The following is a 19,013-nucleotide window of genomic DNA, read 5'->3' on the forward strand; positions in this document are numbered from 1 at the left end:
AGGACCGAGGGCGGTCCAAATTTCAATAGGGAGGAGATGATAGGCGCCAAGCCCCTCTGGGCCCCGATACACCTCTTTTCGGCAGTCGCATCCCGCCTGGCACTTCGACTCAGTCACACAACAGTTCGATTTCGCCTTCGACGCTCTTCGACACCTTCGACGGTGCACGACGCTTACTCGAAGCTCGGCACGGTCTTCCCGAGGCCTCGTGCGTAGATCTCGGAACATCTTCCGCATTCGGCGAACAATAGGGCCACTTGACGCCGCTCGGCCAAACGCGCGCTTCGCTCCAAGCCACACCGAAGTAGCCGGTCTTTCCCGATTAGGTATCGAACCTCGCGGCATGCCTTCACGACGGCTACCGGTCCGAAGTGGCCATATGTTGCTCTTCATCTCCGCGTTCGGCATGACGTCACTCTACCGATGGACTTGGTATGTGCCTCTCGGTGAGGCAGGTTCTTGAGGAACAATGCAAAGCCCCTTGTACTCGTATGCCACTCTCGAATAGTCGTAGCGTTCTGTGTAGTATAAAATCTGTCGTACTTCTCTCCAAAAATACAGGATCCGTTCCCCCCCTCGAGTTCAGAGCTCATAAGTCGAGTTCGCCCCGCGTCTAAGCTTTCAACTGCGTCACTTCGTCCCTCGCTGCGTAACCTCGAAACCTCGTCCACTGCGTTTACTCATCGATACCGTCTCGACGAACCCTTCGACTTCGACGTTTGTCGAAGAAACTACGAGCCGCGTCCTAGCTAAGTCCCCCCCCCTTCGAGTCGTGTCCCTTCCTTCTACGATACATCGAAGAGCTCTGCCGAGCTTCGATCGTCTCCACTAACCACCCCCAGCTTCCGAGTAGCTTCGACGACGTGTCGAAGCCACCTCGTACCTTCCCCATCGTTCGTAGCCTCTTCCAAGGGCGTTTCTCGTGTTCCCTCGAACCGCGGGACACCTTGCTGCTAACTCCCCTCTCACTAAGACTATAATCCGTCTCTCTAGTCCCTTTAGGTCGCACCCAGGTTAGGGGTTAGGGTTTCGTAGGTCGTATCAGCGTCGAAGGCGAAATCGAAGTGTTGGGTGACTGAGTCGAAGTGCCGGGCGGGATGCGACTGCCGAAAAGAGGTGTATCAGGGCCCAGAGGGGCTTGGCGCCTATCAGCGGTATATGTCATCTTGCATAAGACGATGAGAAACACCTTCAAGTGAAGCATTGGTTAACAGTTAATTCTCTCAAGCGATTAATGAGCGACGCACTAAGCGGTAGAGGCGGGTTCCATCTGCAATCCCGTTTCACCCGCTGATCCACATGATACAATGCTTGGTTGCTCACCTGTATACCTCCATAAGCACGCACTCGAGATACGGCAAGTGTTTTCTGTCCTCGATTTCTGGCAGTCGCTCCCCTCCAGTAACAGAATCAATTTCCGTCTGCACTTTTGCTGCTACGTCAGGATACAAGACCATCGCTAAAATGAATGTCAGAAGCACTACTGATGTCTAACATGCGTGGCAGTCAGATCATACACAATGTGACGTATGGTAGGTCTGACCGTCTCCGCGCCAGCTATTAATGTTCGCGTTAGGCGAGTAACTAGTAAGGACAAATCTTTTGACAAGGCTTACCCATCCATAGAGTTGATGCAGCGCCCTTTAAGTTCTCTTCTTGTTGCGGAGTCATCTGTCCATTGAATTTCTCGTTTATGAAGGTGGATGCGAAAGACCGCCGGTATTTTCCAGAATCCTTAAACAGCTCTTAAGGTAGTGTGTCCCTGGAAGGAAGTGGAACTGACCATATTCTCACGGAGCGTGTTATATGGCAGCTCTATCATCTGGCGAATGATCTGTCGTGTATCAGAGGCATGCCGTTTGAATCTACCGCCAGGCATCCAACTAGGCACATATTGTACTATTGTGCCGTTAGCATGCACACCGCTTGCACGTGGACTGTCGTCACGCACGAAAGGGGAAGAAGTCGACCAGCGTTGCAACAAGAGTCCCCGATTGGAATACCGCCACCAGAGCTTTCTCTGCTATATGACTGAATTTCTCTTTCGCAAACGTCTCATCAAGCCCATATCCGATTTCCAAGGTGAAATTGCTCCCATAGCTTTTGACGAAGATAAGTATCAGTTGCCTACTTGGAAGAGATGGTCGTCACCTTTGGACATGAGTGAAGAACGAATCCGGAGAAGTTGCGAATCGAGCAATGAGCTTATTGACCTCGTTCATCTGCAGTGGGCGATAGCTACGGATGGTGTTGTAGGTTGATAAAGCATCCTGCATCCACCGCCGCTGTTGCCGCCAATCATCGCCGAATCGGATCAGTGATGTCATCGGCTTCAATCCGTATCTTCCACCCAGTGAATCAATGAATGATGCATGTCACTGTGTGAAGTCACATTATACGCACATTTCTTGTAGGAGTACGAATCGCGGGCGATCAGAGTATATAGCACCTCTCTTCTCCATAAGCTCTTGTGCAGCTCGCAATGATCACAAGCGGTTGTTGAAAAGGTTGAGCATACACCACGTCACCTTGAGAGGGTCAAATTTAACTCCCGAAGCGATAGGAATGGTACCCACTGTGGGAGGGTCGTCTGCAGACGTGGTTCGAAGATGGTCGAAAGGTATATAATGTCTGATAGGCTAGCTGTTGAGTCAATATAAGAGTCAAAGGGATGGCCGCTACGTCTGATCGTATGCACGGCGAATCAACGAACAAAACCTAAGCACGACAACGATAGACGACCACGACACTTTACTTCGACAATAAAGCCCAAACAATATGGCTATATGCGCACCCGAATGGCAACGCCCGAACGAACGAGTATCGAAACGGGTCCGAATGACCACGCACGTATGTTCTCGTTTCTAACACGTACCAAACTCGACACTTACCTGATGCTTGAATGACTTCAATCGCAGATTGACTCGGGTGATGAAAAGAGACTGTGGGGGTTTGTGCGAGAAAGGGAAGCTCCATTTCTCGATGCCGCCGCCGGCTTATAAGAGTACAGGTAAGGTCTGACAGGAGTGACATCATACCATGTCTGCGAGGAGTGAATGACGTATGTAACAACGAGTGATCGAAACCGAGTCTCAAAACGGACGAAGACATTCTAAATAAGGAAGGAAGCCCAGCCCTGGGCACAGACAAGCGAGACTCGACGCCTCCGGATCAAGTCCACGACTGCCCATGTCTCAGCCTCTCAAAGGTGTGAGACCTGACGCGTCATATTTACTCTCACGACCTGCCGCCCTCAGGTGCGTGACGACGCCGGCACCCCCGATCAGCCTACGACAGCCGCTTTCTTTCCCCATCGACGCCGTCATTGCAAGTCTTGGAGTCGCCGAAACTGGAAGATGTACGTACTTTCATGTTGACTGTCAAGAGAAATAATGGAGGTGAACGATACCGTGATGAACAAACGAAGGAAACAAAAAAGAAAGAAATAAAAGAAAGAAAAAGACCCGAACCCGTCGACGCCGTTCTTCCGACTTCAGCGCGCTTTCCTCCACCACACCCACCATATATATTCCCCCAATCCGTAAACGTTTTGAACTGGTTCTCGAGGGGGATTTGAAGAATGTTCCCAAGCAACGGGACCCCTCGCGGGCCTGGTGGAAGAGGTCTATGCTTCGACCGGTTCCATCGAGCACCCACAATGCATACCACAACTGCCAAGAATATAGCTAAGACGTCTGCCGTGCCGAGATGCATCTGCTCAACGGTAGCTGACGCGTTTTGGAAGATGAAGTCTCTGTGATCATGGAAACGCACGGTCTATATACCTCCCGCTAGAATGTGATTTCGGCCCCTGAAGAGTACGTGCCTGTAGTCGTCATTTCATTCAGGTGAGAAGGTATCACAGGGGCGGGTGGAGATTCGAAGGCATGGAAGAGTATACAACATCTCCGGACAGAGTACAATAACCCCACGGCACACCAACGGCACACCAACGGCACACCAACGGCACACCAACGGCACACCAACGGCACACCAACGGCACACACGGAATGCACGAGCAGCGCAGAAGAATATAAGACTGATAACAGCATGGCTCGGTTCTAATGTGGATACATGGGGTGTTAACACCTAGCTCACCTCCGACATTGGGTAGCAGCAGCCAAAGTCTCGATCATGTCATATCGTCATTTGGGCATATTGCGCTCCTCCGGGAGACTCAGCTCTCTGTATAAAAGGCCTATTCGGGTTACGTGACGGCACGCTCTAGCGTCTGCTGAACCGACTTCCCATGCCTGGGGATTTGGGGGCTGCATCAGCAGGACACGAGTTATAAATGCAACCGCTATCAGCATCAGCACTACCGAAGATGATATTACCGGGACTCACGCAATTACAACTCGGATAAGGAAGAGCATTTTTAACCGCGGTTATTGACACTCCTGTATGTAATAGGCACTGTTCACAAGTAACACCATAGACGTTGGGTCACACAGCCTTCTATCCCGTCGTTGTACGTCATGTATGCAATGGGAGGAACAGTAGCCTGCGCAGATGGATAAGGGCAAAATCGTCGATACAAGCATATTGGCTGACTGGATGGGTTCTGTCTTATCTCCTACAGATATCGATGTGCAACCTGACTTTGTCGAACACCGAAGGGTCGCTCGACTTCTTGTGCTTCGAATGCCGTAAAATCTCCACCGGTCTGCTCCCGGGTGCCCAGATTCTGAATCATTCAAACTCAATAGCTACGATGCATTTAGCTCTATAGAGTATGACACAGGGCTCTGCGGAAACGTGCATACCTTACTGCACCCGACAGGAATCTTTTTTAGGAGCCGATTTCTCCCAACTAGCGGCTATATGCAGCTAGGCTATGTACGATGGTGTGAAACATGAGCGGTATCCACCCTGAGCCTTCGCGAAAGTATGGAACACTGAATACCTTTGCAAGACATCCTGGGGCACCATCGCTGCCGTCATTGTGTACCAAGTTATGCAACAGCGCTTAATGATGTCCACTCGCTTCCAGACGGAGGGAGTAGGCTTGCGGGACCGGCATGTGGGGATAACACTGCCAATATTGTGTGGCGACCGAAGTAGACAAGTGCAGATCGTAACCATGTAATGAGCACGGTGCATAGGCGGTGAGGGGGTTCGGACAATGCATGTTGACTACTGGTGTATCCGTTAGTCTCCTGTGAGCAGAGTAGACAATTCCTTCAACCTGCGCGGGCTCCGGATATCCTTATCTGGTATCCGTAACAATTGGACGCAAGGGCACCATAGACTGCGCTAATGTAATATTAAAAAATAGCCAAATAACATATATCTCCGATATGGTGTAGTGGCTAACATTATCGCCTCTCACGCGATAGCCCGGGGTTCGATTCCCCGTGTCGGAATTGCTTTTTTTTAGTCTTTCGTAAACCTCGACACGAGTCCGAGCTGGTTTCTTTTCTCATACCTGGCAACATGGTCATGTATTTACGTATGTATACTTGCAGATTATTCGGCTTGAGTCGCAACACGCACTCATAGTACCGGTTCGCGAGTCCACACAGCTAGCATTGTTTTCTAACTCTAAGTAACTCAATATAAGCACATGAAGTCGTGTCTGTTCGTCTGTCATTTCTTCTGTCGGATACATCGCTGATAATTGCACGAGTCTCGATCTCGCTCTCTGGGCAGCCGGCTCCAGCTCGACCTGAAGAGAATCTTGTGGATTCAATGCTTAATTCTGCCGGGGCCTCTTGATTGGCACCAGTAAGAGCCCGCCTTTCTCCGACATCTGCCACTATATTCGTCCTGCGGGCCACGCTCACCTACACCATGATCTCACAAAGTGTCTATGATGCATTCATTCATCTTGCGCACAATGCCCTGTGCACCGAGGGAGCTCTGCCCCGTACATATTATATCCTCTAGTAACTATAAATTCTCCCGGAGGTATCACGAATGCACAGCAGACACCAACGCCCGCGAAACTCCCTGGAACTCCGAGGAGTTTTAACCGCGCGCGTATGTCATGAAGACTGCCTATTACCCCAAACGCTGGCAGACCGTGGGTACAGTCACGGTCATCTCCCATCAGTGACTATGGCGAGTTAGCTTGGACTTCTAGTCAGTAACTCACACGCTATCGTGGCCTCCACAGAAGATGGAGGATATAGAGCAGTACATCTATGCTCCACTGGGGATATTAGCTACCGTCTACGTTGTCCTTTGGAAAACTGATCCCGTAGGGTGGTGCATACATGTTTGTATCATCTGCTAACCTCGTCGCGGTTTAGCTGGGCCATATCCCTGCGATTGGCCCGTGCGTCCCTATCGTGTCTCACTTGGGAGCGTATAGGTACTATCGCAATGCTTAGGCAGTCCTGCAGGAGGGTTACCATAAAGTTTGACGAATCCCAGCGAAGTATGCTCTGGTTTCGGAGCCAGTTCCGCTTATGGCACGTGTGCCTTCACATAGTACAAGGTCTTCCGAGTCCCCCTCATGGACCGATGGGTAGTTGTTGTGAGCGGCGCCGACATGAACGAGGAGCTGTGCAAGGTTCTTGATACGCACGCCTCCTTCCAAGCAGCCGCAGATGACGTACGTTGATTATCCTATGCTTGTCCCGAACCGAACGCTCACATGCCTCACATCGCAGTTTATTCAAATGAAATATACCGTCGCGCCCGAAATTGGCGATCATCCAATCGAGGCATTTGTGATTAGTGGACCGCTCACATGCAGGCTGAGCCTAATATTCCTCGATGTTGTAGACGAAATCAGGACCGCCTTCCCTGAGATCATGCCATCGCCTCCTTTACCGGGTGGTATGTAGCATCGCGGATATTCACAACTGAACTTTCTGATGCAGATATCTTCGTGCATAGGTTGGCCTGAGTTGTCGTGTTTGTGCGCGATACGATGGGGCGCATTGGTTGCCGCGCAAGCAACCGTGTCTTTGTGGGTCTACCTTTGTGTAAGTACTCTACCCTTGCTATTTTTCCGCCATTACAATGTATAATAGGTCGGAACGGGGACTACCTGAAGACCATAGTTGAATTCGCATTCTCAGTCGCCAAGAGCAGTACCATTCTGAGTCTTGTGCCGGGCGTGTTCAAACCGTAAGTACTCGCATTTTGTTGCTAGGATAGAGATCATCGCTACTTCGTCGTGAAGCTCATGATAGTACTTCCACAACATTGTAGGAAACCTTCTGCCCTGGTCCAAGCGTGTAGTTCGGCATGCTGCCGTGCATGCACAGCCACTGATTCAAGAGCGCCTCGCCAAGTTGCAAGGCGCCGACAACGATCAGTTTGACAAGTCGGTCTGTTCAGCTTTGCATTCTTGTCATGTGTACCAGGCGTTCGGATTCGTGCATTTGTGTGTCATTTATAGTATGACTATCTCACATGGCTTATCGAGGAGGCACAGAAGAGTAAATCGAACCCCAATCTTGTGCTTGAGGCCATCCTGGTCTAAAACTTCGCCGCTATCCACACGTCGAGCGGCGTAAGTACACTGAAAGCCCTCGTTACCGATGAGACACATCCCTTACGAGAGACAATCTAGAGCATCACACATTCGCTCCTTGACCTCGCTGCCTACTCCCAATATATGCAGCCGCTTCGTGAAGAGGTCGAAGGTTTCGTGAAGGAATATGGTTGGACAACGGAGGCTTTCGGGAAAATGTGGAAGCTGGACAGTTTCATGAGAGAGCCGCACCGACTAAATGGCACATCTGGTACGCACTCAAGTGCACAGCCTGTTCGTGGCCATGGCGACCCCATCACTGACCTTGGCTCCTGACAGTCTCCCTGATGCGCAAGGTCCTGCAAAATATCACCTTGTCTGATGGCACGTATCTGCCTCATGGAACTCTCGTAGTTGCTGCATCCTTCTCCACTCACACCGACGAGAAGTATTACGAGAACCCCGGGGTGTTCGAGCCGTTCAGGTTTTACATCATGCGCACTCAAAGCGATGCGCTCCGAAAACAGTACGTGAACACTTCCAAAGACTTCATAGCGTTGGGCCACGGCAAACATGCTTGGTGAGTTGCTCTCCTCCCAAAGATACTGATGTCCTTACGAGCATGTCTGGCAGTCCCGATGTATTCAAGTAGTTTAGGTACGTAGTAAGGAAGGTGTGCCAGCCTCCACATTATGGAGCATCAACGACTCTCAGTGCTCGGAGTTGCGCTCGGTAATGAGATCCATAGCCTGCTGAGAACGCGGTCGGATGTCACATTCGAATGGTTCAACATGACTGTCCAACGCTGTCATCGTCGTCTCTACATCATCTGCGCGGCATCTTACCTGACGGCACCGCTCTTGAACGATGGCGTGGGTATGATCTCGCGACCTGCTGAGTCGCACGCCCTGCGGATATTCATGGTGGCGAGGATATTAGCCGCCACAAGCCAGATGCTGGTGTCAGCGAGGTAGCGACCAGGACAGATACTGTAGTAGAGAATACATCAGGCTCTGAAAGACAATCTGGACATCCATCGTACCGGCGACCAAACCCGAAAGTATACTTCCGTGGATCCCTCGCACTGGCCGTCTCCGCATCCATCTCCTCGAAGCGCTCTGGACGAAACACTTCAGGATCTGGGTACAGCCCCGGGTCTCTACTCATTGCCCTAAAATGAGTTCGAATATTCAATAGTGAGCCGTATGAATATCAAAAAGATTTAGAACATACCACGTGTTTGTGATAAACATGGAGCCTTCCGGGAGACCATATCCGTTGTAGCTGTCATTCTCTTGAAGACGGTGTGGTATTCCTAAGCTCATGTCAGCCCTTGAAATGAAGAATCATTTCAAAACTAATAATCCTACCGAGCGGCGTAGCAGGGTTCCATCTGTGATTGATGTATGACGATCATGCAAAATGAACTGAAGAAGGGTGGACGCACCGAAGCACCTCCTGCACAATACAACCCAAGTATGGCAGAGACTCCCTGTCGGCAAGTTCAGGAAGACGAGATGTACCGATAACTCTATCGATTTCCGCTTGCGCCTTGTCTACAACTTGCGGATAGATCGTCAATGCCAGAAGCAGAGTAAGCAGCGTATGCAAGGTCTTCGACGAAGGTCGGTTGTTAATCTCTCTCGCAGTTGTATGCATAGTCGACCTACCGTATCAACTCCGGCTTGAGCTATGTAAGCATTCAGCATATGGGAGGCAGGGGCGAGTACCTACCTCCGTACATCACGGATGCAGCATTGCTGATGTCGTGATTATTGTCGTCCGTGAGATTTCTATCTCGCGACACTTGTTGAATCATGAAAGTGGTAAACGAGGGTCTTGCTTTCCCGAGAGCCTAGGAAGCGGCTAATCGTGCATTCAACAACCCGGCAACAACGAGATGGGCTTTCCTTACCATGTCATCACAAATCCTCTGATACGGTATGCGTGTCATCTCAGCCCACATATCCCTAGCTCGCAGGGCTTGACGTTTGAAGCCTGCGCCAGGCATCCATGTCGGGATGTACTTCACTATTTGCAAGGCAATTCAGCGTTCCAGGACAAGTTCCTATCGTACACTCGACTTACAGATGGGAACAAAATCAGCCAACGTAGAAGCAATACTACCTATTTCGGCGACTGCAGCGGTGGCGCTGTCGGCGAATACCATGTACTCGTCCTCCGCCGACGAGACTGGATGTCCGTAAGCAGTTTCTAGCATGAGTGCACCATTATATCTGACTTTACGGGAGTTAATGTGTCCGAGCATGGAAATGAGGAGCTTGGTCCCACCTCCTGATGTGAGAGAAGAACTCCTTGGGAGTGTGTACAAGATCCGATAGAAGTATCCCAACCTCCTTCCGTTGTATGTGATGATATTGTTTCAGAGCGGCCTTCGTCTCCAATGCGCCTTGGTCCCATTTACGCAGACGCTTGCACTGTTCATCGTAGGGTATGAACGCCAAAATCGGCCTGAGAAACACGCAATTCGTCCATATTGCGTCACAATTGCCATTGTGTCCGATACGGGGGACTTACAGGTCGTTCAATACGACGGAATGTGGCCTGTCTGAGTATTTCGTCGAGCGTGTCTGCAGCAAGTCGCGAGCCCCTTTGATGGAGCTGATGATAAACATCGGCTTGTGGAAGATTTTTACGCAAAGTAGATCCCCTACATGTCGTTTGACGCATTGGTGTGAGCGGTCTGTCAGGTGTATTGAAGAACTAACCGTATTTCCGGGACCATTCCGCAATTTTCTTATGTTGATAAGTTAAATGAACCTGGTGTACGTTCCCCAGGAAAGGAGCGCGTGGTGGACCAGGAGGTAGAGGAAATCGACGCGTGGGGAAGAGCCAACGGGCGCAGGCGTAGTGGCCTGCGACGACAAGAAGAGTACTGACGCACAACAGCACATAGCTGTTGAGTGGAAGTAGCATCCTCGAATTTAAACCTAGCACAAGCCGCAGTAAGGATTATGAACGGGGCGGTTTACAAACACGACATCCCATTCATATATAGAGGAAAATATGGCGTTCCCCCGATGTCTTGCAAGCGCCATAACCCAGCATGCCCGGGTTAGCCGAATTTGCGTGCATATCTGCACATCCCAATCGTGACAGTGAGAGCATTGTATCGCTCAGGTGCCATGTAAGCTACATAGGCCAGGATGATCCCGCACTATGGATGAGCAAAATGTGGTGAGAATCAATACAAATCAGGCATTCTGATGACCCGACCAAGTGGAGCCGAGATACGTCACCATTGTAATACACATAGCACTCATGTCAATAGCATACCTTGATTTGAAGCTCGATCACGAACCTCAAGCTTCAACCGCCGAATAGTGTGCACAGGACTGCAAGCGTGGTTACATCAGTTCAGTGTGCTTACGGCCGAGCGCGTCTGAACACCCGGCATGCGCATGCGCGCATGACAGAGCGTTCTCGCGTTGGGTGGGACGCAACGTAGACGCGTCTGTGGTGCACATATGCTTACCATCCCCATTCGTCGTCTACTCTGGTCTCAGGAGACTAACGCGTTCCTTTCCTTGTTTCATGAAACTGCTTGCCGAAGATAGTAATGACTCACTTTGCATAGCTGCTCGTTATAGTCATATACGCGACGTCCTGTAGCACGGACTTCAGCTGTCGTTTCCTACTCCATATGAAGTCAGTGAGTCGTGCCTACTTGTTTTACGTAGCGTGCTTATACTGTGCCTGTTGAGAAGTCCTACCTCATTAGGTATAGTCATTTCAGTTGCTGTTTCCTACTCCAACTGAACTTTGGAATATACCTCCTTAGTTACTCGCTCTCTCTCATCCTTTTCGCCTCCCATGCGTGCCGCCTCTCGTGAAGCGTAACAATTGGTAAATCATGACATTGCACCCGGTTGAATCTAGACTTCAGCATCGAAGAACTAGTCACTAGAGCTTACGTGTGTAGTGGCAGTGAACCTGCGACATGATAGATCGAGAAGTGGGCGCTAGTCAATTTCTGCCGCGGGCGTCAACCGTATTCGCGGCCTTCTATCTTGATCGACGTGACCCTACTTGGCAGTCTCAACACTTCCAAAGTGTCAGGCGAACGCAAGAAAACGTGGCGGGAGGGACGGGTGAAGCACGATAGTTATGTATGGAGTTGTCAGAGAGAAGACAAACCGATCTGACTGTCTGACGCAACTGCTCGATACATCGCGACTACTATTTGAAGGCCGTGATGTTTGACACAAATTGAAATGAAAATGGTAGACATCGCGAGTAAAGCGAAAAAAACAACAACAATCGAAGTCGCAGCCTACGTAAGAGCCGAAAATGGTTAAGTGTATATCGTCGGGACCAGAACCATTGATCAGAAGCACCCTCTCGATACCCGTGACTAGATACGTGTACAACTGCTGTACATACTCTGTACGCCAGAGGACGTCGGAGTACCTAGAAAACGGCGTAACCTCTGTCGTCAAACCGGCTAGGCATGCAGCTCGGACGCGTCCAGCTCAGCGACAATTCTTGCGGCAAGCATGGAGCGTGGACGGATACTGCAGACAAAAGGTCGGGGAAAACTGCCAGCAATTTAGCCAAACCTGACTTTCCGAAAGAGGAAGGAGATCTATTACCTCGTGAACGCAGATATGAATGATACGGCGGGCTCGATCTCATTCCCATTAGCATCCATAGCCTTCCCTATGTCCATAGTGGCTAAGATACTTGCTGCTCCGAGCCAAAAATTGGCATCTGCGAGAGTCTTTCCAGAACAAATGCTAGTCTTTATCATGAGAGTTGCTCCAGGGTGTAGGAACGACACATACCGGCGACCAAAGCCGAAAACATATCTCCTTGGGTCTGCGGCCTTGACTGCATCGGCATCCATTTCCTCATAGCGCTCGGGACGGAACACATCTGGATCATAATATACCGACGGATCGCGCGACATGGCCCTATGTTTCGCATATCACGATAGAGCGATGGATTTTGAAGAGAAGGATGACTGACCAGGTATTTGGTATAACCGTCGACCCCTCAGGAATGAAATAATCTTCGTAAATGTCATCTTGCATGAGACGATGGGATATGCCTTCAGATAGAGCATTCGATCAGAAACTCCTTAAGCAACAAATCAGCGACTTGCCCAAAGGAAATGGCGGATTCCATCTGCACTTCTTTAACGGACTGATCACCATATAAACTGTTTGCGTACCTGTACACCTCCATGATAACGTGTTGTAGATACGGCATGTTTTCCCTGTCCTCAAGCTCTGGCAGCCGCTCGCCACCAGTAATGGAATCAATCTCCTTCTGAGCTTTCACGAGCACCTCAGGATGTAAAACCATCGCTAAGATGAAGGTCAAAAGCACGAGCGAACTCTGGAATACTACGGAATTAACTCAAGTTGTTATGCACTATGTTCTAGGACTGACCGTCTCCGCACCAGCTATTGATATTCACATAAGGCAAGGATTTTACATCGAGTCTTAAGGAGCTCACCAATCCAAATAGTCCAGGCAGCTCCTTTGACATTGTCCTCTTCTTGCGCAGTCATCTGGCCCTTGAATCTGTCTTCAATCACAGTGGATGTGAAAGACCGCTCGTACGTTCCTGAATTCTGTGATGGCTCCTTAGCCAGAGTATACTTGATAGAAGTAGATCGTACCATGTTTCCACGGACAGTGTTGAACGGTAGATTCATCAGTTGACGAGCCTTGAGTCTTATATTTGAGGCATGACGATTGAATCCACTGCCGGGCATCCAGCTGGGCATGTATCGTACTGCTGTATAGTGAGCCCGCAAGACACTAGTGGTAAAAGTGGAAGTACCATTACGCACAGAATGGAAGGAAGTCAACGAGTGTCGCAACAAGACTCCCAGATTGGAAGATAGCCTCCATACATTCTTTTGCTAGACCGATGAATGCTTCTGCAAACAGCTCATCCAACCCATATGCCACTTTCAAGCTGAAGTCGGTGGCATATCTGGTCAGAGGAGAACGTAAGTTTGTATCTGTGATTACACATATTTGTGGTAGAGATGAGTCACCCTCCAATATGGGTAAAGAATAATTCCGGCGAGGTCGTCAAGCGAGCGACTAGTTTGGTTACTCCACTCCTTTGTAACGAGCGATAGCCATGGATTGTATTGTGTGTCTGCAATACATCCTGAAGCCACCGTCTTTGCTGCCGCCAAGCATCCCCAAATGGGAGCAATGATGTAACTGGTCTCAACCCGAATCTTTCACCCCGGAAATCAGTGATGGACAGCTAGTACGTCTAGTCATGAAACACGCACATATCATCCAGTAGCACAAACCTCGGGCGATCAGAGTATATAGCACCTCTCTTCTCCATGAGGTGTTGTGCAGCTCGTACAGAGTTTACTATTATAAGTGGCTGCTGGAACAGCGAAGCATACACCAAATCGCCTGAAAGACATTAACTGCGCTTATCTTGTTATGACCAGTAAATACGATACTCACCGTATGTCTTTCCCCATTCCGTGAAAGTCTTGAATTGGTTCTCAAGAGGAATCTGAAGTATGTTACCAACCAGGGGAAGTCCACGTGGGCCCGGTGGGAGTAACCTGCGCTTCGAGTAGCGATGTTGAAGAACACATATGAGGCACACCACAGCTGCAAGTAACATAGCTAGGACGTCCAGTTGATTTAGATACATGTTCTCGACAGTACCTGAGACAACTTTCGCGGGGAGACAGACGACGAGAATGATGACAACTACACTTTATATAAACTTTACCACCAGGCACCTTTGCTTGCAGACAGGCCTTTGATACCTAAGAGGACACAAATTAACACATGGGAGCTTATCACAAGTTCAGTGTCAATCGCGTGATATAGAAGGACTAGGGTTGAGGGGCCCCTGGAGCCAATCGAGGAGTAGATGTTTCATTGACTGACAGCCAAACTTCGATGAATGTCGATTACCTGTTCTATTCAATCAGAAATTAAGAGCCGACAACGCTGTAGGTAATCGTTCTCACACGCTGTCCACAAGACTAGCCAAAAATACTTTTGTGAGCATGGGGATCAGAGAGATAGAAAGCAGTGACCGTGAGGCCCGATGAAGAGGAAAGATGCGTAGTGCTGTGTCACGGCATGACGTTCAAGCGCTCGGCGCTGAGGTACACAATGTGACAACTAGTGCTACAGGCTTTTTATGCTAGCACTAGTACTTACGATGAGATATATGAAGAGAAGGATCGGCCGTGGTACCGAAATACACGACATTGTTTGCACACAAGTCGGAGGAAAGGATGCATACGATGTATCCTTGATTTCATCCACTGGTAACGTTTTTGAGCTTTGTAGCAATATCAGTGGTTTTTGTCGTGCGTGGTTTGATGTCGCATATAAAGGGATTAACGTGGCTAGTCTAGATGTGAGCGGCAGTATGTCCCACAGTAATGGTAGATGGGAACGAACCTGACGATACCTGTTTTGAAAGACGGGATCGGCGTGATTTCCTTTCCAGATATGTCCCGAGCTTTTTGGATGTCCATCGTAGCGACAATGTTTGCGATCGCGAGCCAAACGCTCGAGTCGGCAAGGAATCGCCCGGGACAAATCCTGCGTGCAGTACCGGTCAGAGCCAGCCACAGTCAATTTGTAACTGTTTATACCGTCGACCGAAACCAAAGACGTATTTGCGAGGATCCTTCTTGTTTGTCTCCTGAGGACTCATTGCCTCAAATCTCTCTGGAAGGAAAGTATCAGGATCTGAGTACTGTTCGACGTCGCGACTCATTGCCCTAGTTATATTTGAGCACACCATGGAGAAGAAGCGAATGCTCTCGATAACAGGCTACTGACCAAATATTTGGTATGACGATTGCACCAGCGGGAATGGCGTAGACACGATATGTGTCCTCCTCGGTTGCAAAATGAGGAATCCCTTCAAATATCATATTAGACATATCTCGAGGCGTGTCACGTTACGTCAGGTCCTACCAAGTGGGGCCGGAGGATTCCAGCTGAACGAATATGTCAATGTCAAAATATGCTAGTCTATGTAATCACGGTGCTGACCGATACACTTCCTTCAGAACGCACTCCAAATACGGCAGCGAATCCCTGTCGTCTAGGTTGGGCAATCGCTCGCTGCCGATCACGCTGTCCAATTCAGCTTGGGCTTTTTTGAAAATGTGACGATGAAGCACCATGGTCAAGATGAAGGAAATCAGTGTCGTCATGGTCTGTGAATGAAGATAAGCATCACGTATGACAGGTGTAGAGTTAATGCTCACGGTGTCACTCCCAGCTATCGTAATCATGTCAGCTGATGACGATCCATCGTTCGTGATTTGAGTTCCCATACCTAGATATAGCACTGTGGCAGCGCCTTTGATGTCCCATGCAGTATCGTCATCGAGGCGGCCATCTTCCGACAGCTCTCCCAAGAGAAAGGTAGTGAAACACTGTTGTGCATTGCCATTTTTCTGGCAGACATGAACACAAAACGTCATGTCATAGTCAACTGATAGGCTGCTCACCATGGATTCCCGTACTATTGAGTACGGTGTAGACATCACTTCGCGGATCATGTTTTGGGTCATGAATGCGTGTCGCTTGAAGCCTCCTCCAGGTATCCACTCTGGAATATATTTCACTAGCCAACCATGAGAGTGACCTGCAGGTTTATTTGCGAAGAGAAGAATGCCACGTACTGAATGGGAAGAAGTCGACAAGCGTGGATGCGACGCCTCCAGCCTCTGTGACTGAAGCCATTGCCTTATCGGCAAATGCCATGAACTCTTCGTTGACTATGTCAGCGTGATGTCCATACGCGAGTTCGATTGTGAGGGCACCGGCATATCTAATTGTATATTCAAAGTAAATTGTGTGGAGATCGGCAACTCAATACGCAAGACAGCGCACCTCTTTAGATGCGCGATGAATCCCTCTGGATCACGGACGAGGTCAGCCAGCAGTATGTCGACATATCGCCTCTGAAGCGGGCGATAACTATCCAGCATCGTCCTGCTCTCAAAGGTTGCCTGAAAGAGCTTGCGATGGAGGCGACATTGATCGGTATACGGCATTAACACCAGGTTTGGTCTTGGAAGGACACTAGGGGACACATATGTATCAGTTTGCATCGATCTGTGGTATGCGCTTACAATTCTAGCATGAACACCGAGTAGGGTCTGCTCGAATACTTTGAACCTCGCTTTTCCATCAGATCTTGTGCCGCTTTAAGAGAGGAAATGATGATAGCTGGCTTTTGGAAGAAGCGAAGGTAAACAATCTCGCCTACCACTGCAGTAAGCACATCATCACAGCTAAGCAATATTGAAGTTCGTCGTGAGAGACGTACCGTGGCGCTTGGCCCAGCTCAGGAATGTATTTTGCTGATACTGCGTTGGAATCTGGTGTACATTACCGAGCACCGGGAGACCTCTTGGCCCTGGAGGAAGCGGAAGATGTTGTTTGCCGTGATACAATCTCAGATAGCCACCGCAACATAAAATAGCACCGAAGAGGATACTAAGGTACACAACCAAATCCTGAAATCCCTGCATTTTCAAGATGAGGTGGGTGTCAACTAGACGGTCGCGTTTGCCGCGAGAATAGCCGCTTACTTAAATGCAATCGAGCAGCGCTATCTGTCCGAGTCGAAGGCACAACACGTGTTGGGCGCCTGCGAAGTGTTCGGTTATAGGCGGCTTCCATGCAATCTCTCGCGACACTGAAGTAAAGATTGACACCGGAAGGCCCGGCACTTTGCATCATGAACAGAAGTCTATAGAGTCCTGAAGTTGCAAGAGGGTTCAGTGGAAGAGCCATCGATCGTCGGGAGCAGATTACGATGGTCACATCGGTGAACCGGTCGCAAGTGGGACTCAGATCTGTATTATTACAATCGGCACCAGTATTACCGAGGATGATACGACTCACACGCAATTGCAGCTGTCTATGTGGAGCCATATTCCTGTACTCCCGAACACTTGTGCGAGATAGCAACGACCTAGAAAGCAATCTCTATGACTATCGAATCAATGAGCACAATATATCGTATATCTTCCTCACTACAGACCTTCAGTCGCATGACTATAAGTCACGGAAAACAATCCTGTCAATCGTGTGCTTTGATGCAAGACACCTGCGTAATAGTCCTATGTCTACGCCGTTAGATAAATTGGGAAGCAACAAAACCTGTATTGGTTAGCTGCGACGGCAATGGCTTCTACCTATCGCTCACTAGCTCTGGATTGAATGCATATTCACAGCGGTTTGAGAAGGACGAACGTGCCTCTATTGACGTGCTTCTAGACCTTTCCCATTGAAGCATCGATTCAATCCTTGAGGTGCAAGTAACGTGACATCTGCACTCGGCCTACATTCTCAGGCTGTGGTGTGTGTCAAAACGGCCGAGCAGAAGACTAATGACGACAGCTACAATGCACTTGTCCTTGTCAAGCACAAAACAGTACGATGCCTTGCGGAAACGCGTACCTCTTTGAACTCTATCGGAGTGTGGCTTAGGATTCGATCTTATTTGTCCCTGGCCACTAGAGATATCGGGTCGGGTTGCCTTGATTGCAGAGACAAATTATCAGCTTAGTCCACCATATGCTTTTGAGTATTTTGCGTTGGGGCATGAGCTAGGTGATGATATCTCGTTACTGCTCTGCAAGCCCGGTGGTCAAATAACGCACTTGACATGTTGTATTTTGTAGGCGAGGACAATAACACCATGCAAACATGAAAGCTTGATTGGCCGCGAGTCGCCGTGACTCTGCATTGGACCTTCTTGTTGTGTATCCTACGGCCAAAGCGTTGTGCGAAGCGAGATGAATGTCCAAGCACGAAGGTGAGCTAGACCCCAATCAGAATCTACTGTCTAAGTCACGCACCATGTCTGACTGAGCATCGACCCTCCTCGTCAGCTCAGACGTCTGGCAGTAAACAAGCGAGGGCAATGATTAAGGCAGCTGTGGGAAACATTCCTCCCGAAAGTGAAAGTGCGAATGACTGAGGTGGTACAAAGTCGTAGATGACCTGCAATGGTCCTTGGCTTGCCCCTGCGGCTAGTATCCGCGTCATGTCTGTGTATTCCGTCTTGACCTTCAAGCTCAAAGCACAAGTATGCTGATATACACACTCTCGATACAGAGTATCGCACTCACGCCGACAATGCCTCATGATCAGTGCACGACTCGGACAACTGAATGTGTAAGTGCGCGACTGCTACTGCCCTGTTGATTCATAATAACCGATCGATGCTCACGATGCATCCGTTGCATCTCAGTTATCACTGACGACTTAACTATGGTTGTGGGACGCTACGGCTTCTAGTGGGAGGTAGAATCATTGACCATTGTGAACTGACCAGTACGAGCGAGCTCAGCCGCGGTGTAGATGGGGAAGACGCCATCGCTGCGAAATGATGCGGAAACACAATGTTTGAGCACCAGGAAGGAGGAAGTTAGGACTATGCTCATACGTGACCTCCGAGTCAACGACAGCGTCCCCGTTGTGTTCGTGCGTACAGTGCCTTCGCAGACTGCCTACCGACCACAAGGCTCGCATTCCCAAATTCCCATCCTATGTAACTCGCAACGTTACCAGCCGGCAG

The 19,013-nt window shown here is 49.5% G+C and overlaps 5 protein-coding genes and 1 non-coding gene across 6 annotated transcripts; 2 read left to right on the plus strand and 4 right to left on the minus strand.

The window, feature by feature from the left end:
- Positions 1-1,021: 1,021 nt before the first annotated feature.
- Positions 1,022-2,327, minus strand: POSPLADRAFT_1153457 (hypothetical protein; the record flags this gene model as incomplete). The annotated part of the gene is made up of 6 exons (XM_024486744.1): positions 1,022-1,145; positions 1,324-1,459; positions 1,617-1,671; positions 1,784-1,899; positions 1,952-2,100; positions 2,152-2,327. The coding sequence occupies 6 exons, from the start codon at positions 2,325-2,327 to the stop codon at positions 1,022-1,024; spliced, it is 756 nt and encodes a 251-aa protein (XP_024335430.1).
- Positions 2,328-5,294: 2,967 nt separating this feature from the next.
- POSPLADRAFT_t133 lies at positions 5,295-5,366 on the plus strand. Its single transcript has one exon. It is a non-coding gene; the product is annotated as a tRNA-Glu (tRNA).
- A 1,094-nt stretch (positions 5,367-6,460) lies between these two features.
- On the plus strand, positions 6,461-7,438 carry POSPLADRAFT_1049374 (hypothetical protein; the record flags this gene model as incomplete). Its single annotated transcript, XM_024479731.1, has 6 exons — positions 6,461-6,559; positions 6,618-6,786; positions 6,984-7,080; positions 7,111-7,144; positions 7,221-7,283; positions 7,355-7,438. 6 exons carry the CDS (start codon positions 6,461-6,463, stop codon positions 7,436-7,438), a joined length of 546 nt encoding a protein of 181 aa, XP_024335431.1.
- A 701-nt stretch (positions 7,439-8,139) lies between these two features.
- POSPLADRAFT_1152968 (hypothetical protein) lies at positions 8,140-10,366 on the minus strand (the record flags this gene model as incomplete). The annotated part of the gene is made up of 13 exons (XM_024486705.1): positions 8,140-8,224; positions 8,275-8,418; positions 8,472-8,600; positions 8,663-8,744; positions 8,800-8,822; positions 8,877-9,043; positions 9,100-9,113; positions 9,164-9,284; positions 9,345-9,460; positions 9,518-9,666; positions 9,722-9,901; positions 9,968-10,100; positions 10,159-10,366. 13 exons carry the CDS (start codon positions 10,364-10,366, stop codon positions 8,140-8,142), a joined length of 1,551 nt encoding a protein of 516 aa, XP_024335432.1.
- A 1,528-nt stretch (positions 10,367-11,894) lies between these two features.
- POSPLADRAFT_1152352 (hypothetical protein) lies at positions 11,895-14,093 on the minus strand (the record flags this gene model as incomplete). The annotated part of the gene is made up of 13 exons (XM_024486647.1): positions 11,895-11,988; positions 12,043-12,186; positions 12,235-12,363; positions 12,419-12,500; positions 12,540-12,577; positions 12,624-12,790; positions 12,845-12,858; positions 12,912-13,029; positions 13,078-13,193; positions 13,252-13,397; positions 13,462-13,653; positions 13,711-13,843; positions 13,898-14,093. The coding sequence occupies 13 exons, from the start codon at positions 14,091-14,093 to the stop codon at positions 11,895-11,897; spliced, it is 1,569 nt and encodes a 522-aa protein (XP_024335433.1).
- A 621-nt stretch (positions 14,094-14,714) lies between these two features.
- Positions 14,715-16,956, minus strand: POSPLADRAFT_1153191 (hypothetical protein; the record flags this gene model as incomplete). Its single annotated transcript, XM_024486722.1, has 13 exons — positions 14,715-14,805; positions 14,861-15,004; positions 15,058-15,186; positions 15,248-15,329; positions 15,386-15,408; positions 15,464-15,630; positions 15,682-15,695; positions 15,753-15,873; positions 15,928-16,043; positions 16,102-16,250; positions 16,313-16,504; positions 16,555-16,687; positions 16,752-16,956. 13 exons carry the CDS (start codon positions 16,954-16,956, stop codon positions 14,715-14,717), a joined length of 1,566 nt encoding a protein of 521 aa, XP_024335434.1.
- Between the last annotated feature and the right edge of the window lie 2,057 nt (positions 16,957-19,013).

This window comes from Postia placenta, assembly GCF_002117355.1.
Source record: "Postia placenta MAD-698-R-SB12 unplaced genomic scaffold POSPLAscaffold_14, whole genome shotgun sequence".
NCBI lineage: Eukaryota > Fungi > Basidiomycota > Agaricomycetes > Polyporales > Adustoporiaceae > Rhodonia > Rhodonia placenta.